This window comes from Colletotrichum fructicola (genome assembly GCF_000319635.2).
Source record: "Colletotrichum fructicola Nara gc5 chromosome Unknown KSG_Nara_v1_contig04, whole genome shotgun sequence".
NCBI classification, from domain to species: Eukaryota; Fungi; Ascomycota; class Sordariomycetes; order Glomerellales; family Glomerellaceae; genus Colletotrichum; species Colletotrichum fructicola.
In genome coordinates, this window is record NW_027094054.1 from 2,414,993 (window position 1) to 2,437,180 (window position 22,188).

The 22,188-nt window shown below is 55.2% G+C and overlaps 7 protein-coding genes across 7 annotated transcripts; 1 reads left to right on the forward strand and 6 right to left on the reverse strand.

Moving 5' to 3' along the window:
- Positions 1-1,522: 1,522 nt before the first annotated feature.
- Haspin (Serine/threonine-protein kinase haspin) lies at positions 1,523-3,208 on the reverse strand (the record flags this gene model as incomplete). Its single annotated transcript, XM_032034171.1, has 2 exons — positions 1,523-2,182; positions 2,231-3,208. The coding sequence occupies 2 exons, from the start codon at positions 3,206-3,208 to the stop codon at positions 1,523-1,525; spliced, it is 1,638 nt and encodes a 545-aa protein (XP_031886554.1).
- Positions 3,209-3,612: 404 nt separating this feature from the next.
- CGGC5_v007498 (UPF0674 endoplasmic reticulum membrane protein) lies at positions 3,613-5,112 on the forward strand (the record flags this gene model as incomplete). The annotated part of the gene is made up of 3 exons (XM_032034172.1): positions 3,613-3,685; positions 3,818-4,685; positions 4,740-5,112. 3 exons carry the CDS (start codon positions 3,613-3,615, stop codon positions 5,110-5,112), a joined length of 1,314 nt encoding a protein of 437 aa, XP_031886555.1.
- A 274-nt stretch (positions 5,113-5,386) lies between these two features.
- ECM15 (UPF0045 protein ECM15) lies at positions 5,387-5,957 on the reverse strand (the record flags this gene model as incomplete). The annotated part of the gene is made up of 3 exons (XM_032034173.1): positions 5,387-5,456; positions 5,515-5,617; positions 5,777-5,957. The coding sequence occupies 3 exons, from the start codon at positions 5,955-5,957 to the stop codon at positions 5,387-5,389; spliced, it is 354 nt and encodes a 117-aa protein (XP_031886556.1).
- Positions 5,958-6,672: 715 nt separating this feature from the next.
- Positions 6,673-7,794, reverse strand: CGGC5_v007500 (PI-PLC X domain-containing protein 1; the record flags this gene model as incomplete). Its single annotated transcript, XM_032034174.1, has 1 exon — positions 6,673-7,794. One exon carries the CDS (start codon positions 7,792-7,794, stop codon positions 6,673-6,675), a length of 1,122 nt encoding a protein of 373 aa, XP_031886557.1.
- A 4,887-nt stretch (positions 7,795-12,681) lies between these two features.
- cdc37 (Hsp90 co-chaperone Cdc37) lies at positions 12,682-14,256 on the reverse strand (the record flags this gene model as incomplete). The annotated part of the gene is made up of 3 exons (XM_032034175.1): positions 12,682-12,804; positions 12,888-14,171; positions 14,233-14,256. 3 exons carry the CDS (start codon positions 14,254-14,256, stop codon positions 12,682-12,684), a joined length of 1,431 nt encoding a protein of 476 aa, XP_031886558.1.
- Positions 14,257-15,138: 882 nt separating this feature from the next.
- CGGC5_v007502 (uncharacterized protein) lies at positions 15,139-15,444 on the reverse strand (the record flags this gene model as incomplete). The annotated part of the gene is made up of 1 exon (XM_032034176.1): positions 15,139-15,444. One exon carries the CDS (start codon positions 15,442-15,444, stop codon positions 15,139-15,141), a length of 306 nt encoding a protein of 101 aa, XP_031886559.1.
- Positions 15,445-15,846: 402 nt separating this feature from the next.
- mot1 (putative helicase mot1) lies at positions 15,847-21,741 on the reverse strand (the record flags this gene model as incomplete). Its single annotated transcript, XM_032034177.1, has 3 exons — positions 15,847-21,499; positions 21,637-21,654; positions 21,731-21,741. 3 exons carry the CDS (start codon positions 21,739-21,741, stop codon positions 15,847-15,849), a joined length of 5,682 nt encoding a protein of 1,893 aa, XP_031886731.1.
- Positions 21,742-22,188: the final 447 nt, after the last annotated feature.

Consider the following 22,188-nt stretch of genomic DNA (forward strand, 5'->3'; position numbering starts at 1 on the left):
GAGCCGTAGGCCATCACACCGTGGGCCGTTTTTGGAGCCGTTGCGATAAGAGATTCTTGGTGGCGGCGCGGCGGGCGGCTGAGGCGCCTGCTGTGCAATAAGGGACGGCGTGTGATGGTGTCCCAGGGAGGACCGGTTTAGTGATTCTGGTTGTGTGTGGTGGGCTGGATGGGTGGGATGATGACGTGAGAAGGGGTCGTGTGGTTTTTGCCTACTTGGGATACCCGGGGGGGATCGCATAGTCGGGAGAACTGGAATCATGATCTGCTTTGGGCAGGGTGGTTGGTTGCGTAGCGCCGGTGTTGGATTTTGGGTCGATCAGATTGGGCGAGGGAGGTGAGAGCAGCACCATGCGAGATAGGCTAGTCTCGGTTGTCGGTGGCATTTGCCAGATCTAATCTTTGCTCGGGGATGAGATATCCGAGATTTTGGTTTAACCCTCTGGCAAGAGCGGCCCAACGGTTCGCAAATACGTCAGGTTTTTTTGAGACATGGTAAACAGGTTTTGTCCCCCGCCTCTGTGTGTGATGGGATGTGATTGATGCACGCAGTTACCGGTCGCGTCTCCAAATGATTTGTGTTTTCCCGTGTTTGTACAATGTGCGACATTCCTCGCGCGTTTGCTCGGGGCTGATTGCCGTGGGAGGGAGAGACGGCCGGCGCCGTGTCGGCGAGGCCGGTGTTGTTCGGGGTGGAGCATCGGGGGTGCCCGAGTTTTGCGGCGTGCACGGTGCTTGGGCGGCGGCCGGGAGAGGAGTAGGAGGAGAAGATTGCGACACTGTGTGTGTGTGTGTGTGGAGGAATGACTCTCCCCCCTGCTTTCTCTTAGGGATTGCATCGTATCGGGGCCCGGTCTTATTTCGGGAGGATACGGTGACAATATCGTGAGGGCATTATTTACTGTGCCGCTTTTGGCGGTTGTGGGAAACGGCAGTTTGTTTTCCCCCCGTCGTGGTTGATAATCGCTTACTCGGCACTGGTCACTAGTCATTTACACGATAGTATCTCTGACGCCTGTGTTGTCACTTGTGGACTTGCTCAAGCAGAGGAGTCATGAGATTCGGTCCTTTCATCGCCTGCTGCTTCGAATGTACTTCAAAACCTGAAGTGTGCCAGAGACAGCAAAAGTATGGGACACGATGTTTTTGGCGGCACGCATGAGAACATAGCCCCAAGACTCCATCCCTTCATGAGGAAAACACTCTTGTAGTCAAACGGACTGAACTGTACCTGACCAGATCACAGTTTCTGATTGAGTATGTGCCTACCTTTCACCATAGTCAGCGAACTTTAGACACATACTCTGCGATTCTGGCTTCGTTCTTCGCCGCTCGCCTTTCCGAATCACACGTTAAATGCAATTGTATATGCAAACGCCTACGGGTATATCGGACGATCTATGCATGTCCTCTCTAAACCGCCGCTCCGGTAGATACCCAAAACCAATGCTCCAACTGATGCAGCCTCCCGACCCAATGCTCCTATAACGAAATGATATGCACCCAATATCCAAACACATTCCTCACCGAACCCTCTTCCTCGGAGACCTCTTGAGGTCTTCCACCTCTTCCCGAGATAGGATGATGCTCTCCTCTCTCTCCTCCGTGTCTCCCGACAGCTGCTCTTCTCCTATCCACCCGGCCTCGACAGCAAACCTGACGACCTCCGCGGCACATCCAAAGGACGGGGTGCCGGCCTTGGCCTCGGGATCCAGGTACTTCCAGAGCTCTTTGGTGGCCTTCTTGAACTCTGCCGCATCCTTCTTCTCGCCCTTGAAGCCCTTGATCATGTACTGATACAGATACGCCAACCACAGCACGTTCGTGTACGGCACGTAGACATCCCAGGACAGGGGCTGCCCGTCCGCTGCCTTGGGGTATGGCGAGTTGTGCGCTGTTGGCGGGAGACACCCGCGCTCTCCCTTGATCAGGAAAGACCGCATCTGGCGGTAGACCTTACACTGCGGTGCGTGGGTGCTGGTGAAGATGCCGAGTTCCTTCTCGAGGTCCAGCGCGATGGGCTCGTCGTCGATGTCCAGGTCCTCGGCCCGGGAGAGACCGTAGTCGAGAATAGTGATGTCGAGCCCCGAGTATCCAAAATGGGGCGCTGTCTTGCTGTTACCACGGGCTTGAGGCTCGTCTGTCCGCCGTATGCAGAGATTGCCCTCGTGAAGATCGCGATGCTGGTTCTGTCAGTCTTCGAAGGGAAGGAAGGAGTTGTGCGAGCGTACCTCAAAACAGTTGAATTCTTCTGCCCTCGCCAAGGCAATAGCAACGAGGAAGAAGATGTCCCACAGCTGACTTTGGTTCACGAGCTCAAAGTCCTCCAGTGCCGTGCCTGCATCGCCCAGCTCAACTACGAGGAACTTCGTGTCGGCAAGATACCGGCTCGGGCTCGGGTAGAACTGCAGCCTGTCCGGGTCCTTCCGCTTCATCTTTCGATGAAATGCCTGATGCGTCTCCAGCAGACACTTTGGCGCCTTGCCCTGCACGATGTAGCGCTCCTTGTATACGACGAAGCCCGGGATGTCGGCAAGCCACTCAGATATCTGTAGCTCGCCACGCATGTCGTCCTCGGAATGCGGCTCCTCGTCGACAAGACCAGAGCGCTCCTGTGCTTTGGTCTGTGGCTTGATGGGCGACTCGAGACGGATGCACTTGATGATGCTGGTGCCGCGCTCATTTCTGACGCGGTAGACCTCGGCATAAGAGGCCTCGGCGATCTTCTCAATCGTGTCTCCCGGCGGGCAGACCTCGTCCCATGTGAGGATGCGGTAGCCGGGCTTAGGCTCTTCTTGGGGCTCTGGTGATGCCGGCTTTTCAGCTTTTGTAGCCTTGGAGGACTTGGACTTGGACCTTGGGGTTGTGGTCTTGACTGGTGCTGGTGATTCCTGGACTTGCTTCTTTGGGGATAGCACCTGTCTCCTTGGCGAGACGGGCTTCTTTGGCTTTGGCGGTGATTTCACCACGATGGAGCCAAAGTCTCTCGACAACTCATCTTCCGAAGAGTCGTATTCAGCTCCAAGCGCGACTGCGTCAAGCTTCTCGGAGATCCTGATGATCGAGTCATCGTCATCCGAGTCCACCGCCACTGCTACCGTCGTCTGCGGCTTTCGAACTGGACTCTGCGGCAGCTCGCCGAACAGGCGCCGCGCCTTTGACTTGGTCGACGTCTTGCCGTACGTACGGCTCGCTATTGTGCGTGCCATTTTTAATGTTGCGTGTTGTTGAATCTGCGTCGAATTCGGGGGATAATGCATCTCATCGTACGACACCGCAATGGCCGTCGTTGGCATCTATTGACAATCCATGCGGTTGACCAGACAACAGGAGCTTCAACGGAAGGGACGTTACTCCGCAGCCGCTGAAGACCCACTAGGACCCGCCAAGCTGGGCTCGACCGCATTGATGCGGGTGTGGAGCACAGTTCATCTGCCCCAGCTTCCAGAAGAAGCCACTTGACTGGCTGACGACTAGCTAATTTCGCCATCTCGTTGGCGACGTTGCGCATCTGCATCTGCCTCCTCACAAGCTCGCAGCTTCACTGTCTGCAAGTCTTGCGTCCTTTGACAACTCATCGCAGCCAGCCAGCCATCCATCCCCGACCGCAACCATGGCCAACATCCTCAACGGCCTCTTTGGAGGTTCCAAGCCCTCTGCATCTCCAATCCCCAGCGGTGACTCTGGTACGTCCATTTCTCTCTCGTCCTCGCCGGATGCCTGCATCTCGACGTCAAAGCTTCACCGACGTCTTTCCCCTCCGCACCCACATTTCCACCTCCTCAATTGAAACTGACGCAATCTCCAACCACGCACAGATTTCGCAGACTTCGCCGGCGCTCCTGACCCGTCGCCCACGCCCAGCTCCTTCACTGCTGCCCCCGGCGGCGCGAGCCTTGCTGGTGGTGCTCCCGCTGCCACAGCCCGTCCCTACACGAAATGGTACAACATCCACGAGCGCCACTCGCTTGACGAGTTCAAGCTTGAGGGTGCCATCCTCGCCGTCAGCGCCGTCATCTTCCTTCTGCACATCATCGGCTCGCGTCTGAACCGTAGCAAAGCCAAGGCTTGGGCTACTGCTCACGCGCCGGTCCTGAAGAGCGAATTCGCGTCTGTCGGCTTCGATCCGAACCCGACTGTCGACAGCGACCCCAAGAGCACCGATGGTGTTCTGCGCGAGAAGTCCCTGTTCGAGTTCGCCAGCTACGGCACTGGACGCCAGAATGTTGCCTTTATGGACGTCAAGTTGAGCCTTACCAAGCGCTTCAACCCGGCCCTGAGCATCGTCGAGACTGTTTCCAGCTTCTTCATGGACTCTGTCGAGGCCCCTCACGACTCCCTGGAGGCTGTCATCTACCCCTTTGACGGCAAGGAATCTCTCACCGTTCCCTCTGTCCCTGGCACCCACGAACTGCGCAGCAAGGATAACAAGAGCACGTACGACAACTTCGTCTGGGCCATTGTCTCCAAGGACCGCATGAAGCAGGTTCGCGATGATCGCTACGATGTTTCCATCACCTTCACCAAGGACCACAACAAGCTTCCCAACTGGGTTACCGTCATGAGCGAGAGCGCCGAGATCACTGAGCAGCTCCTGACCCCTGAGCTCGTCAAGGCCGTGGAGGCCGCCGGCGACGCGTTTGACTACCTCATTGTGTCTGACCAGCCCATTCAGAAGCCCACCACGTGAGTCCATTGCTGCGCCGCAATTTCCCGCGTTTAGATGCTAACATCCTGCAGCCTGGAGGAGACCGTCCCCCGCAAGCGCGTCTTCTTGCGCTACCGCCTCCCCTCCAACAACAACTACGACTCTCTGGTGCCCCTCTTCGAGTACTTTGTCCGCATCCCCGACGCCCTCGTGTCCGGTGCCCACTTTCGTCCCGAGGTCCTCCGCAAGGTCCGCAGCATCCGCGACGAGAACATTGCCCAGATCAAGAAGGCTGCCGAGGCTGAGAAGGCCGAGGAGCGTGCCCTTGAGCGCGAGAAGCAGAAGAAGGCCAAGCGCGACGCCGAGCTCAGCGGTCTGGACGCCAAGGCTCAGAAGAAGTACCTCGAGAAGGAGCGTGAGCGCGAGCAGAAGAAGGCCCAGAAGAAGCAGACCATGCGTGGTTGAGCGACCTTTTGTCCTTCGTATTGGAAGCTGTCGAAAAAAAGTTTCTCGCTTTTTGGTGTAACGTTCTGAACAAGAAGACCATGATCTGATGTATCTGGGTTACGGGGGATAAAGGGGGCTGGCGGTGTCTATATCACGATCTAGGCTGGACGCGGATGAAGGTGTATACTGTACTACCATGAAGAAAAGCGACGGGGAGGCAACTAGCATATCTGTCAATCATAATAAGCATCATTTTACATGCATTTGAATCAATTTCATTCGAAAGATTGGTCTATTTGTCTTCAGCCAGGATACCCTCCACGCGCTTCACCTTGTCCTCGGCAGACTGCTTCTTGTCCGTTCTGATTCGTCGTCAGGTCTTGCTTCATTTGAGGGTTGGATGAGGCGGGACGTATTTACCTTGAACCGACGCGCATCGACGACTGGATCCTCACGACGCCCTGCTGATGGACGAGGGAGTGCGCCTGGCCGATGACGCGAAAGACATCGTCCCAGCTGCCCTCTGCGATTATTGTCAGCTCTGCACTTGCTCCATCATTCACACCACGTTTCTCTCAGTGATCCCCGCAAGTTGGGGTTCTACCGCTCTCATGTCGCAACATGATCACAGAGAAGGAGAGAGAACACCATCTCCGAGGGCTTCAACCGGGGCGGCACTCACCAACGGTCGTGCCGGCCGAGTGCATGGTGTACTTGAGCCCGCTGGCCTTGAGCAGGCGCTGGACCTGGGCGACCTCGTTCGCGACGGAGACGCTGCCGGTGCCGACGGGGATGAGGCAGAAGTCGGCGTAGGCGGCGGCCGGGGTGGGGATGTTGGAGTAGTCCGTCGTCGGCGTTGACATGTTGCCGGTGGTGCTTTTTGCGTCCGTGGCACTTGGTGTCTGTGAGTATGTCGAAGGATATGTCGAGAGCAACGGCGAGGAGATTTCTGGTTTTACAATGCGAATAGCTGTCGAGTGCTTTCAGGTTAATCGTGGAAAAGGCGCCGTGATATGTGAGGGCAGACGTCGAAAGCTTACTGCGGCATTATCCAATGATGCAATGGACTGCGGGGCTCACCCGTCCAACGAGGGGTCAGCATGAGCTCATGGCTTTCATTCTCATCACCACATATTAACAAATTCACCAGTCACCGTTTTCAATCTATGACTATCGTTGAACGTTTTGATTCTTTTTTGAAATTGACCCTGCAGTACATGATTGTACTGTGCTGGGCTTTCCTGAAACTATCCTAATCCTTTGCTGTGATAGGTATGTGTCGTGGCCCTGACTGTGGGCATAACTATGTATCCTCCTCGCCAGCGGAACGTTTCACGCTTTGCTGTGCAGTAGGCCGTTGAACAAGATGTCGTGAAGAAAAAAAACAAAATCCCCTTTCCCGCCGGTGTTCCGGCCCATATAACGCCATCGCTATGCTTCGAATGACAGAAAGAGAGTTAAACAAGACCGAGTGAGGAAATCTACGAAGGCCCATGATTTTCCGGTCCCGACGCAGTGTAATTGGAAAAAGTGAGTCGCATGCTGGCGCATTGACCCTCGCAATCGCTTTCGCTCCTCCTAGAACAGGAACACGGCGGCAGCCAGGAACGCGACGAGCGCTCCCGTCTCCATGCCGCCGGGCGCGCGGCCTGCGAGGCCAGCGCTGCTCGCGGTGGCGCTGTTGCTGCTGCTGCGACCGGAGATGTCGCTGGACGACAGGCCGTTGAGGTCGTCGGCGGCGTCGATGGCGGGGCCCTTGTTGAAGAAGTCGACCAGGACGAAGGTCGGCTTCTTGCCCCATTGAGAAGTGCAGGTCTGCGCGTGCAGGCCGAGGTTGCCCTGGGTGGAGGTGCTGGCGGAGTTGGTGGTGTCGATGTCGCTGACGTCCGGGATGAGGATGTCGCCGGTGAGAATCTGGTACTGGAAGTGGTTCATGAGGGGCATCATGTTGGCTGAGACGGCGGCGGAGGCGGTGGTGTAGGTTGAGGGGCGGTCGATTGTGCAGTTGAAGCCCGAGGCGGAGGTGACTTCATAGTGCGTCTCGAAAACGTAGGCGAACTCGGGGAGGAGGTAGGGGTAGGTTGAGTCCGCGGTGATGGAGGCGACGAAGGTGACGAGACGGGTGTTGTTCGAAATCATCTCCTGCAGGGTGGGCCAGCTGGAGGTGGCGGAGGAGGAGGAGGGCGTGTAGCCGTACTTTGAGATGCCGGAGGACTCAAAGACCTTGCCGAAGACGGAGGCGGCCTGGTTGTCCGAGTTGACGAGGAGGATGGTGACGACTTCGTTCTCGTGGGCGTCCATCCAAGTCTTGATAGAGGACAGCCACTTCTCGAGAGTACCGGCGTCGAGGAGGGAGCATGTGGTGTGGCAGAGCTCGAGGGTCGTGCCGGAGGTGCTGTTCACGGTGTGGACCTGGGCTTGCAGCAGACGAAGGCCGGAGTTGAGGGCGACTGTGGCATTGTAGTACTGGTTTCCTGCAATGGAGTTCGACGTGGATGAGTCGCGGAGGAAGGCACTGTCGTGAGCGCCCATGTGAGTGATGTTGTTGTACTTGCGACTGCATAGTGAGGGGGAGTTGTTGCAGGCCGTTGTTGAGTTTGATTCTGCGGAGTTGGTGGAGTCGGAGACTGTCGAGGGCAGGGCGTTGACGAGAGATGTCGTCGCGAGGAGGGCCGCGAACGCTCTTCGGAGGGAAACCATGTTGATGATGTTTGCTTTTGGTGTTGATGCGTGTATGTGAGTGTTGAAAGGCCTTGAACCACCTTGTTGACCAAAAAGGGATCCTTCCTCTGGTCCTTATATCTATGTTGTCTCGAGAGGTTGATCGGCAGCAGGCGCAACAATGAGGTGGTTGGCGTGGAGCAGAAACAAGAGACGAGGCGGCGGAGGAGGGTGATGAGAGGTTGTAAGCAGGGCAACGGGATGGGCGGGATACGACCAGGTGAGGTAAGGTCAGGTAGGGTATGGAAGGTAGCGGGACAGGGTATCAGGTAGCTGCTGGCCAAAGGTTAAAGAGCAAAAGAAGCAAGACGAGACTGCGATGACCTCGACTGTCGGGAAAGCAAAAGTGAAAGCGGTGCCGGATCCCCAGTCTTAATAGGCATGGGACCGAAGGAGCATCCTCGCAAGGCCAGGCCAAGGCTGGACGTGTGAGATGGGTGTGGTGTGTACCCCATGTAAGGTGAGGTACTCTAGAAGGTGGCTACCCGCCTTACGTATTCGCCGATGGAGCATTTTTTTGAGGCTGGGTTCGATGGTGTACAGTGGTAGCGACGCTGGCCTCGGTCCAGTGCCCCCAGGCGAATATCAGACAGAGTGTGCTGCGGCTCCCTCTCGCTGTCGTTGGGTACGAAAAGCTGAACAAGATGTGCAGAAGTGCAACGACTGGGACAGGCCAGAGCCCTTGGACCCTGTTGGTTGCGCGGCCCCCAGTCCGTCCCCCGTCCCGGTGGGGCTCCGGGCGTGTGGGCGGGCTGCATGGCGGCATGGCGCAGTCGCAACTTGGCAGTTGTGCACTACGTATTCCCGCGAACACGGCTCTTCAACCACTTTATTTTTTCTATGCTTCTGCTATGCCTGTCGCATCAAGCTTCCTGTGTCTCTCGTTTCTGATAGCCTGCCTGTCTCTCGCTTGTCTATTCTTCATTGGCCCCTTTCCGTCCTTTCAACGACGGACGGAACAGAGATAGAAACAGCGACAGCACACGGTCGACGGAAGTGGCATATTCTCACCACTCAGACCTGCACAGCCGCCTCGCTGTCGTCCAGTGCGTGCATTGGATTCGTAGGCAGGCTGTAAGGAGTCGCGTCAGCAAGAACGTGCAGTGCATTGGCAGACGTTTTATCCACCCAGGCTTACCACCGAGCACACAGCGCTCTTGCAGATGGGTATTGGAGGTACATCGAATGGAACCCGCCCAATGTATCTGTCGTAGCATCCCTAGCCTGTTGCCCCCCCGTTTAATGCCCGTCGCAATGCAGATCCGGCAGTGAGACGGTACAAAGGAAGGGGACCGGCTTCATCCAGATTGCTCTGGTGTCTTTCCAAGGCACTCCGTCAACTTGTCCGCTAGCAAGTCCAACGGTTTTAGCGTCAAGGTGACCCGCGCAAGACAAGAACTGGCGCCAGGCAGCGGGAACAGAAGAAGAAGAAGCAGCCAGAGGAGGGCCCGACTCCACGGACTTGAGACAGTCCCAGCTAGAAGACGGTGGTGACGGCGCTCGACATTGCTCGACGTCTCACCCTTCAAACCTTGGACGAGGCACCCTGGGACAACAACGCACTTCTTCCCCCTCTCCGTCGCAGCGGACCTCCTCGCACCGCGGGCGCTACCACGTTGTCCCCTCCAACCGTGCAAAGTAATCCGAAGCCTGGGTAGACAAAATGGCCATCACACGGCAGAAAAAAAGTGCGAGAGTTGCAGCCGCACACAACCTTGCCTCGTCTGGCTCAAGCACGCACCACATCTCCCGCGTGAGAGAAGAGGCCCTTGCTTTGACTTCCCGTCTTCGCATCTTGTTCGGCGAGCGATCACCCCTTCACCGGCCGCCGGCTGTCGGCCGAGGCGTATGAAGCATAACGATAGTGGTGGTAAGCAAGTGCGCATAGTGGACGATCTGCGACCGCTGTATGGATGTCACCTGTAGTTTCCCCCCCAATACCGATGACGTATCTACGACAGCGTTCCATTGGTGTCGGGCAGTGTGGACGATCCTTGATGGAGACCCCGACCAGCCGACCGACCGACCGTTGGCGAGAGATGACTGACTCCAACCTTCTTGTTCCTTCAATCTGCTGGTAGTGATGATGCATCCAGTCTCCATTCCAGCACCTGCGGCAGAAATACAGGAGGTTGCGGTTGTGGTTTCATGGGGGCTCCAATGTTTCTCTTACCCAACCAACCTCTGCTTGCGCGCTGATCACCTTGTTAACCTCGCAACGACGACCCTCAGAAAAACACTGACAGCAGGGGATGACTCGTGCGGCTGTTTTGTTTCGTTCGCCTCATCGGACTGCGTGCCGTACACGACCTATGCAGTCAACTCTGTATGTGCATCTGTCCAGTAACATCACTGTTGCCCAGCCGTTCCCAGCTCAGCGTTATTCCAAGTTTGGTGTTTGGCTGCATCAGGCTGGAGACACAGCGGCAGACACGGAGGAGAACAGGAACAGAGTTGCAAGATCAACAAGCGTGCTCCAGGTACCCGTAAACAATCAACAAAAAAAGAAGAAGGCTGCCAGACCGCCAGGTTGTGGGATACCGTTCCCCAATATTCCCAAAGCCACATGGGCTTCTCGCGACCTCACTGGTGCAAACGGCAAGCGTCTGCCACAAAAAAAACAGCCACCGGCCCCTGTGCCACGAATGCCACGCAGCGGAGTTTCGAAGCCACCAAAAAAACAAGCTGCAACCTCCAAGTCTCTTGCGATCGTTCATAGACGATCATCTGAATGGCCCCGGAATCCCAACCATGGGATTTCATGGAATTAGTGGAAACGTTCACTGGAGACGCCTGGAAAACCTGGCAGGCAAACCACATCGACCGGTCGACCATGGCCCAGACCATCGTCATCTGCCATCAGCACTTGTTCCTCTCACACTGCACTGGCACCTCTTCCAGTACATTGAAGGTGACTTATGATTCCCATCCCACGGGCAGTGAACCCGATGAGAGACGGGAGGGCTGATCGGTGTGGACCCACAACGCCAGGAAAGACCCTGCCACAGAATCCCCAGCGACGATCGCCCTGGTTGCTATTTTTGACTTTTTTTCGCCGTGTGTCACTCTTCCACCCGTCAGCTTCTCAGCCACCACCCCTGACTGGGCCCAAATGTTTCTCTCGACTTCACCACACCGTTTTCAGGATTCGGCTCTTCCATCCAGGCAGCCAATATTATCGCTAAAAGGCAGCCTTACGCTGTACCGCCGTGCGATTACAAAAACGTACCCTTGGCACGAGAAGCCAAACAGCTAACGCAACCACGCCTCTTTGACCAGAGAAAAGAGCAACAGTCACCGTGAAACACCGTTCCCAATGCATCTAGACCTTTTCCCAGAAGCACCACCGCGTAGCGCAAGGCATGGCGCGCGCAAAGATGCGGGGAGGCGTCAGTCAACGGAAAAGAAGAAAGACGAAAGAAGCCCAAGCACCCCCAGTCTTCGTCACCTCACATGGTCGGTAGCTTGATCCGAACCGTCTACTTAAAATACGCACAAACATTTCGCCTCCGCGCCCGGGTGGTTTGTCCCATCGCCTTTTCTCCAATGTCACATTCGGCAGAGGGAAAGTTAGGGAAAGTTATCAAGCCAACATCATCCACAGAAACTCCAGATGACATCGCCATCGCCATGACCCCCATCGCCCAGAATTGCCCCACGGCAACAAAACGGTTCGTATTCAATTCGAGAACGGCACACTCTCGTTGCTGCAAATAACTCGCGACCACGAAATATTTCGCCTCCTTACGTGCCCCTGCCGGTCTAGAACCAATCGGTTCGGCGCTCCGACAATTTTCGTAGTTTTTTCCTTTCCGCTTGTGCTGAGCCTCGCCGTGCGGCGCACCAACCTGTCAAAACCACCACCCATGTCACCCGACGCCGGCACTTGCGCCCACATCCCTGAAGTGACGGCTCGCCTTCCCGTCTCGATGAGGCCTTCTACCCGGACAGTAGAGAAGAAAACTGCGGTTATGCAGTGTAGCTTAAACCACCGGAATGGCAAGGTATCACGGGTTGCGGGCGGACGGCCACCACCGCGCCTCACCCCTTTAAGGTAGTCTCACGTCTTGCGAACGCCGAACCGTACGTTCGGTAGCTTGGCCAAATTGTCAAATCCCAAGGCGGGTTTGCACTAGCACTGCCGTATTCCGTACCACGAAGGAAATGCGCAACCCGCAGCCATAGAAGCCGAGATTTCAAGACTTGAGGCTCGGAAATAGTGACAAGCAAAAGACTAATGACCACGTCGAGAGTAAGCAGAATAATTGCAATCAGGCATTGAAAAACGTTTACCCTAGTCTGCCGTATCTGTGCCATATGCACGCCTGTAGCAATTTGTCGTCAAGTTGCAAATGGTTGTGAGCTACAGGGATGGTAGGTCGATTGAGCATGGACAAGTGCTTCAGACCATCGAGCACACGTAAACCGCATCACTAAGCCCGGCGCTCGGGATCGAACAGAGGCAAGAGTCGAAGGTCTTGGACCATAAGTTCGGCGGTGTCCATGCCACACGAGAATAAACCAGTCAACGGGTGCGTTTCTTGGGATAAAAGTCATGCTGTGGGGGAGAACCGACCGACCAACCAGCCGCAAAAGCCGCGTGGTGGTGATTTTCAGGGATGCCAAGCCACACTCCCTGTTCGTCTGGCCATTTGAAATGCTATGCAGTGCGCATGCCGTGTTCAACGCTTTCCCCCATCAGACAGCAGTTCATCAATGCCTTGGTGCGATTCTTCGGATGCTGCTCTTATTGTTTTCATCTAGTTTGCTTACTTTTGACATGGTCATCAGTCTTTGTCCATCATCATGCTTGTCCTTCAAGTATTTTGGCCTCGGCTCCAAACACACAGCTCATCCTCATCTGCTTTACTCTGGGTCCGGCGCGAAGCCGGATTCCGAGCCGGCTGCTGCCTCCATGTCCTTGAGCGCCTTCTGGCCTTCTTCCGTCGTGGCATCGATAATTTGCTCCTCGAGGCTCAGAATACCGGCCTGCGATTCGCAATCTCGTCAGTAAAACATGTCTCATCAAACAGAAGCATTCGTATCGAAAGAAATGAAAACAGCCCACTCACCTCGCTAAGCTTGCCGACAATGTCCTCCGCCTCGTCAACCTTCATATTGCCGAGCACCTTGTTCACCTCGTCCAAGCTGCCGCTCTCGAGCGCCTTGCGGAACTCGGCGCTGAACCCCTCGAAAATGGCCCGGCCCTCCTTGACCGCCGGGTCCTCGCTACCTTCAGGCGGTATGGTAATCTTGATCTCCGTGCCGGGCTCCACGGCATGCAGCTGGATCTGCTCCACGCCTTCCGGCTCGTTGGCGCGCTCCTTGACAATCTCCCTCGCGCGGTTCCTGATCTTGCCGTACGTGTCCTGGACATCCTTGTAGAACACATCCTGAGCCTGGTGTCCCTTTGTCGTGATACGCTTGAAGAACATGCCTACACCGTCCTTGCCCAGCGCCCGGCAGTACTGCAGAAGCAGCGCCTGGTGTACGCACTGCCGGCAGTAGTCATCCTTGCCCTCGAGGGCCGCGTCGAACGCGAGGACGAGAAGTCCATCCGTCTCCTTCTCCGTCAGAATCTGAGGGTTACTCGACAGATACGCGAGACTGGAAGAGTAGTCCGCGGCCTTGATCTGCGCAAATTTCTTCGCGGCGGGCGACGCCTCGATTTCCTCATCGTCGTCGTAAGAGGTCTTGGAGTCCTTCGGGGGAAGTGTCTGCGACATGTCAAAGTTGGGGTTGAGCAGCTCCGGCTTGCGCTCCGGCTCCTTGCCCTCAGACTTGGACTTGTTGACGTGGGAGCTATCGAAGCCCGTGTGGATCCCCTCGCTCGTAATCTTGCGGCCCTCCTCCTTTTCCAGTTCGGCAAGCTTGGCCAGCAGCTCTTTTTGCAGGCCCTGCACCTTGTTCAAGTGCCCCTCGACACCCTCGAGCATGCCCTGGTAGCGGTTCTCGGGCTTCTTCTCGTCCAGCTCCTTGTTGACTTGGTCCAGCAGCACGGCCATCATCTTGGAGAAGGTAGGCAGGGGCTCCGACTCGCTGTGGACGCCTTCAGGGCGCGGGGGAGGCTGGTCGTCCTCGGGCTTGCCTGCGGACTCCATAACAGCCTGGAAGGCCACCTCTCCAGGATTACGTGTCTCTGCCTCGGAAGCGTGGGATTTCAGGGCTTCGAGCAAGCCCGAGATACGCTTCATGAGGCCATCGTTGATGATGCGCTCGTACTTGAGCGTCTCTATCTGGTGCTTCCGTTGTAGTCGTTCCTGGTGTATTTGGTTCTGTTTGGCGCGAATAAACGAACGTTTGTCGACGTTGGGGTGCACTTCAACGTCCGAGTCGTCGCTGAGCTCCAACGCGTCCTGTGGAGGGTTCTTGATTAGCGGCTGAATGACTGCGGGGTACGGGGACTGCGCGACTTACCCATTTGCTGTAGTCGACAGGCATTTTGGCGGTTGTTTGGCGATGCGATGTATGTCGCCAAGAGGGCGTCTGTCGTTGTGGTTCAAAAATCGCTGTGTCGTGGAATGTTCTGGATTTCGAGGACAGGAGCTGGTTTGGCGCCCACTACCTACGGAGCATCACAGGTGCGGGGCAATACCCCGCCGTTTAGATAGGCGCGTCACAGCTGCAGCCAAACAGCCCAGGGCAGCTATGAGGTCAGCAGGAACTGCGCTAGAGACGACGGACGACTAGCGGAGACGACGACGGGGGACGACAATCGAAGCCGAACAACGACAACGGGGACAATGACGAGGACGACGATCAAGGACGCGACAGAACAAAGTCTCTGCAATGATTGAGCGTTTTTTGCTTTTCTATCTATGTCTTTTTGGCCTGTCAGAAAACTCATTCTCAATCAGCGCGATAACTCTGCCGGGATTAAATCCATCCTTCGCAACTCCCCCGTCGCGCACATATCCTCTCTGGTTACTCAACAATCTGACTCCCTGCACCACTTCATCCGTCGAATAATGTGTATGCCCAAACACCCAACACCGAACCCTCTCCCAACCTCCTGCCCCCAATAGGTCCGTAGCAAACGCCGAAGACCAAATACTGCCGCTATGCCTGGGCTCCGATGTCCCCTCCATCGACGGCGCGTGATGGGTGATCACAATGACAGACCTCTCCTCCGGCACGTCGCCCAATTCCCTCCTCAACCAAGTGACGTCTTCCAAATGCGCCTCGTTATGATCATCAACCGGCCACGCTTCGATATGCTCGAAGTCCTTGACCTTGGCCGTCACCGCCGCCCTGGCCTCGTCGGGAACCAGAGACCACAGCGTGCATCCCAGAATCGTCACCAGCGAGCCGGGGATGTCGAATCTATCGCGGTGTAGAATGTGAAGCTTCTGTTTCAAGACGCCGCGCCAGCTCGATCGTGCTGTCGTGGTTGAGGCCGTGGAACTCGTGGTTGCCCAGGACGAGCACCACGCCCTCGAAGCGGTTCGTCTGACGGCGGATGAAGGCGAGGTACTCCTCGTAGTCGGCCAAGCCGCCTACGTCTCCAGCAATCAGGAGGTAGGGTGATATGGCTGGAAAGTCAAACGTAGAATACTGGTTGCCAACTTCGAGGTGCAAGTCTGACATGTACTGGATGAGCCCCTTCTGGGCAATGCCCATGTTGGCCATCTTGGTTCTGTGGCGTGTAATTTTTCAGGATCGATTTGAGAATTGTAGTTGCAAACAAAATGTCGAGAAACACGGGTCTCGGATTGACTAACCCACAATCGAGAAGAAAGTACAAAAGGTCTCGACGATTTCAACGTTGATGATCAGAGTTATTGGGTAATTCGTAACGCTCTAAAGATGCATATTCAAGTGTGGCAGTTTTGCCCCCCACTCCACCCTTGACTCCCTTTTTAGGAGTCAATACTATGATATGATACATAAAGTTCGCACATACGATTTCGTAATGAATACAGAGACGCATAAGGCTTCTCGTGCCCTCAAACATAGGAGCATCCAAGTTGCTCTCGTCAAAATCTAGATGCCAAGCCAAACTCCGGGTCATTGATTCGATGGTTCCGTGTCTCATTGCATGGTTTTCAAGAAACCATCCAGGTCGAAACTCTCCTCGTACTGGCTGTTATCCCACAGGTCGCCCAGGTCATCAAGCCAAGCCTTCTTGCCGGGCTGCTTGCCTGTAACGACGTCACCCGTTTCGATATCCACCATGTCCTCTTCCCTGCCCTCCATTGCGTTCTTTGGTTTGTCGGATATTAGACTAGGTCCTGTATCTCCCAGGTTGAACAAGTCCAATATCTGGTCTGTGTCCATGGTAGACAGGCCTGCATTCTGCTGATTGACGACTGTTGATGCAACGTCGATCTTGAAACGCTGAAGACTGAGAATCTTCTCCTCCAACGTGCCCCTGGTAATAAGACGGTAGACGTTGACAACCTTCTTCTGGCCAATACGATGGGCACGATCCATAGCCTGCATATCCTTCTGCGGGTTCCAATCATGCTCGACGAAGATGACCGTGTCGGCACCCGTAAGGTTGAGACCCAGACCTCCGACGCTGGTCGTCAAGAGCAACACATCGTATGACGGATCACTGTTGAACTTGTTCACAATGTCTTGTCTCTTGTTGGCTTCGACTGAACCATCCAAGCGCAGGTGAGAAACGCCGGGCAACATGTTCTTGAGGACGGTATTCTGGACCATATCCAGCATTTCCTTCATCTGGCAGAAGATAAGGGCACGATGGGGCTTGATCGGCTGGTAGAGCGGATCATTAGACTCAGCCTCTTCCACGCCAATGCCGCAGTCGACAAGCAGATCTCTCAACGCGGTCAGCTTCGGAGCGTGAACCGGATCTTCGAGGCTAGTTCCCTGCTTGTTGAGGATGCGTTGAGTCTCATCGTACATGCTGTGCGTCGGCTTCATGACCATTGCTGGCGAGTTGCAGAGCTTTCGCATGTACTGTAGGGCCTGGAAAATGTGTGACTTGGCATCCTTGTCTTCGCGCCCAGCCTCTTCTTGGAGCTTCTTGCCTTGCTTCCTAGTAAAGTCGTCGAACAACTTTTTCTGAAGATCACTCAGGTCGCAGTAGTAGTTCTGCAAGATCTTTGGTGGCAGGTCATCAAGCACCTCCTCTTTGAGACGTCGCAAGAGGAACGGGAGTACCTGCTTGTGGAGTGCTTCGATAGCCAATGCACCAGCTTCCTGCTCCTTCGATGATGCCTTGCTAAAACGACTGGCGGCAATGGGCTTGGCAAACCGGTCCAAGAACACTTTCTCCGCACCGAGAAATCCCGGCATCAAAAAGTCAAACAAAGACCACAGCTCAAGAACGTTGTTCTGGATGGGAGTACCAGTCAGAATCAGACGGTGATTGCTTGCTAATTTCTTGACAGCAATCGTAATCTTTGCCTTGGGGTTCTTGATCAAGTGGCCTTCGTCGAGAATGACATAGTTCCAGTTGTACTTGGCGAGCACTTCTGCGTCGTTGCGGCAGACGTCGTAACTGGTGATGACGATATCGGTCTTATCGAGATTGTCCTTCATCGTCTTGCGCTCAGCAGGCACACCGACGTAGGCCGTGACGCTGAGGAACGGGGCATAAGTCTTAATTTCTTGCTGCCAGTGGCCAGACAGCGTAGGAGGGCACACGACCAAAGACGGAAGACGACGAACATCAGGAGCGCCGGTTTTGGCGAACTCCTCCGCGCGATTGTGGTGATCGCTGGCAACCATGCAAATGGTCTGCAGAGTCTTACCGAGACCCATGTCGTCGCAGAGAATACCGTGGAGATGATACTTGTTGAGGAAATGCAGCCAGTTTACACCATCTTGCTGGTATGAACGAAGTTCGGCCTTGATGGCGACGGGAATCTGGAAACTCTCCACCTTCTTGGGATCGAGCAGTTGAGAAATGAAAGTCCTTTCACGATCTCTACCCTTGAGAAGCTCTTCGGACAGACCTGGAGGATCTGGGATACCGGCCTCGAGAGGCACCAACTTGACCAAGGTGGCAAACGAGGTTGTTGCAATCAAACGAATCTCGTTGTCCGAATCACTCATGCGGCCGAGGACGGGGACGATGAGGAAGATGACATATGGTAGAATGGCGTCGCCCATCACGGCAATCAAGTGGTAGATGGCCTCGATAGCTCCTTGTCGGAAGTTGAGATCGACAGGGTTGCTGATGGATGGGAGCACCTTTTCGACAAGAGCCGTCATACCCTCCACAGTGATGACGCTGCAGATAGTGGCCATGCATTTCGCTGCCATATAGCGGAACACTGACAGTTCGGAATGCAAGGCTTTGATCACCAGCGGCACCTTCTCCATGACGAACGGATGAATGGCTTTGTCGAGAGTTGGCATGAGAGTCCGGATGAGTGACAACGCGTCGACGATTTCTTGACCAAAGGTGTTCTCGGGGTCCCGTGCCTCGGCGGGCAAGTCGCCACTGAATGCCTTCACGAGAGGTTCTTCCATAAACGTCCTCACAGTTGGAACGGCCGTGAGTAGTTCGGCACCATACGTTCTGGACAGGATTTCAAGAGCCTCCTTGGCGCCACGTCTGGTGATGCGCGCCGCCTTGGCTTCCCTCGCCCACTTGGCTGCGTCTGCGTGATCGACTCGGTCTTCTTCCTTTTGCATGGAGAGCACGCAATCAGTCTTGGTTGCATGTACGGGGAATTCGGGCGTCTCCGCAACCTCAACACAAGAGAATTTGATGAGGTTGGAGACCACTTTGTCGGCAGGCCCGCGACGGCCCTTCTCATTGAACAGCTGGACGAGACTGGCAATCGTGGCAGAGGAACGACATTGGAGTTCCTGGTTTTCCTCTGTCTTGATGCTGTCCATGATTCCCTTGATGAGAGGACTCGGCTTCTTTGGAAGAACCTTGATCGCAACCAAAGCACAAGCAGCAGCAGCCTTAATGCGCACATCCCGAGCTTCTTTGGCAGTCCTGGCGTCGGTGATGGCTGACGCGGCCACATCTCTGGCTTCCCCGAGCTGCTGGCTGGCCACCAAGCGTTGTCCGGGCGACATGGCCTTTTTGAGCTTGTCAAAGTCTTCGCCGACGACTTTGTCTGCGACGGCGATGGAGAAAGCACCAGGCCCAGCTTGCTCGTCTCCCTGAACCAGAACGGCGAGTGTAGGGAGTCTTCCGCTTGAGACCTTGCCATGATCGCGGAACATGTTGAGAAGTTGCTGACACTGGGATCGTACGCGATGCATGTAGCTGACCAGGTCTCCGTAATGAGAGGGCCGCTCCGCCTCAATAATCTTTTGCAAGGGTGCCACAAATCTCTGAGGTCCTTCGGCTGCTGTGTTGTTCTTGGCGTACTCGTCAATGACCATGCAAGCCGCAAGCTGCGTGGAGGCGTTCCTGTCTGCGAGACCACTAGTGATGAGCTCATCGTACTCTGCCATGTGGCTGTTCGGAATGAAGGACATGATCAGACCCATCGCCTTGGCAGCCGAGACTCGCGAACGGATGAGTGTATCCATTCCAACCAAGTCGACGTCGCCTTGGATCATATGGCCATCGACATCATGTGTATGCGTCGCGACGGGCGCGTCATCGGTCTTGGCAGACTTCCGGCGGCGCTTGGTGGCTCGTTCAGGACCTTCAGGAGATGATGCCTTGCGGGCGGGTGTTGCAGTGACTGCCGTGTAAGTGCCGCCTGAAGGTCTCTGGAAGAGATGCGCAGGCATGGGTAGGGGATGCCGTGACACACCAACGGGGTGCAGAGTTAGCCTCATCAATGGGCCGACGTGTGCCGCAAACTCATCAGCCAAAACGTCAGGAGTCTGCGAAAGAGACCGCACAAGGGCTGTCCACACATCAATAGACATATTGAGTGTTTCACGATCTCTCTCAACAAGGATGTTCTGGAAGATGAGGCGCAAGATCCTGCCATTGAGCCAGCCGCGGGAGTTTTGGGCGCCGAGGTTGGCGAATGTCATGAGCGCTTTCAGTACGGCTAGTCGGACGGAAGTGATTGTGTGCCGAAGGAAGGGGTAGAGTCGCGGTACGAGCAGAGTGAACGAACGCTCTTCATCTTGCGCGGCTGATGTTTCCATGGCCTGTAGAACCTCGGGGTAACTGCAGAGCGTCGCAAGAAGGTCCATAATCTTGCCAGTACTTGCGCTCAGATCATCACCGAGATCCGCGAGACTTCCCCACATGATGTTGATGAGTCCGTCGATGGAGCCAGGGCGCATAGTGACGAATTCCTTCGCCATCGGCAAGAGCGTGGCAGCACTCACTGACCGGACATCGTCATCGTGTTCCTCCAGACCCTTCATGACGAGACGTACGACTCCGTCAATCATCTCATTATCCTCCAAGAGCAGGTCTTTTCGGACAGCGACGACATATCGGAGACCGACCATGCCACCGTGGCAAACCGACCATTGGAGCATCTCAAGATGAAGATCATCTTGCATGACCATGCGATAGAGGATCTTGTAGATGCCGTGGACTGAGTCTGCCGGAACGTGTCGAAGGACTGAGCCAAGGGATTGACCAATCGTTTCGCGAATTGGTGCCACGGAGGTATCCGAACTGTAGTCAGTGAATCTGTCCAACATCAAGACACAGCAGAGTCGGCAAGCCAAATCGTCGAGCCAGGCCTGGTTCAAGCGGTTGTTCTCAGCCCGAGACTTGGATCGTATCCTGCCGGCTCCGGCACCATGAACACGAATTACTTCACGTATGCCCATTGCGGCTCCATGCCGCGTCTCCCAGGATGGGTCGAAAAGATCCACCTTCAAGAAGTCGCATAGTCGGTCGTAGGGCCATTCGGCGCCCTCCATGGTCTCGTCCGCCTCGATCTCGGACTTGATCGGAATCACGGGCCCCTTGAATTCGCTGACAACTTTTGACTCCTCATCGACGTCGGCCGGTCTGTCCAGGTTGAAGTAGTCGTTGACCTTTCCATTCTTTTGCTTTGAATCGGCATCGGGCATCGGTGTGTCGTCGAAACCCTCTGAACCAGCGGTGGTCGTCCTCCTAATGGAAAGATCTCCAAATCCGCCCTTTCCTTGAGCGGCCTTCTGTAATTCTCTTTTGCGTTTTCTCTTCAGCACATTGAGTTGCCTTGAACTCAATCCTGCTTCCTCTGCCGGTTGACTTTGGCCTTGGGAGGCATTCTCCTTGCTTCCATTATGACCGTTGGCTGAATCTTGGGGAGTCATGGGACTGTGGTCCTTCTCCACGAGGACGGGCATCTCGGCGTCCTCGAAGACCCTGCCAAGGAGACCTAGTCGTCCATTGAGTGTCTTCTTTTGGTGTGCAAGTCGTGCAGAGGGGTCTAATGAGGCCAAGGCGAAATCGATGTTGCCGCCTCGTAATAATTGCCGGCCATGCTTGATGATGTGTTCAACGTTGAGCGTCCCTAACTTCAGGAGCTCATCGGTAGCAAAAGATGGGACGTCCTTCTCCTCCTCCTTTTTCACGTGGCCGTTCTCCTCCGGCTCGTCTTTCTTGATCGGCGCGGAATCTCCTTCATCCTCATTTGGGTCATAGAGAGGTGCGTTTTCAATGATCTTGCCAATGGCCTTGGCAGCTGTTGACCGTGTCTCCCATTCCTTATGTCTAAGATAGGGGACAACTCTGGAAAGAAGGTTGAACAGCTCATCTGGGTGCTGCTTCTGCCAGTCAGCCAATTGATTGACAGCAGTGTCACGAATGAGACGGGTGCTCCCCGTTTCGAGAATCCTGCAAGATGTCAGCTATCTTCTGAACGACGAATATGGTAACCCCTTGAAAGATGGCTGTATCCTGCACGATCCACATGACGAGCGAATGGAACGTGACAAGCGGACGTGCCTGGGTAGCCGTGTGGATTTACTCACGTGACCAATCTGTCAAGTCTGTAGTAGCAAGGTTAGTGCTAGTTCTGGCATAAGATCGCGGGCGATCGCGATGATCGGATAGAAGAAAACGCACCTCGACGCCATCTTGTATTATGATGGACTTGATGGGAGTTTCATCATAGATTGGGCTTCTGCTGGCGTGTTAGCGGCGTCTCAAGGAGCCCGTTGTGAGTTTGTTGAAAGTGGATGAAGGGGGCATGGCGGGTAAATGGGTGTCGGCATGGATGGGGCGAAAAATAAAGAATGAGAAATGTGGAAGTCTAAACATGTGGTGTATGCCATCCTGACTTGCCCAAACGAAGGTGATGCACTTTGGGTTGAGTCTGAATCATGACAGCTGGGGAAGCTGATGGAGGTGGGATGACACGGATAATGGAATGCGTTTGCGGTACGGGCATGGAGACGTGCCGGACCGAGCGATCCAATCAGAAGGCGAATATTGTAGAGATATGAGAGAAAGGGTGTGTCGTGCAGATGCCGGGGCAGAGCAGATGCCGGCTAAGAGAATAAGATACGTACCTGTCTCTAGAG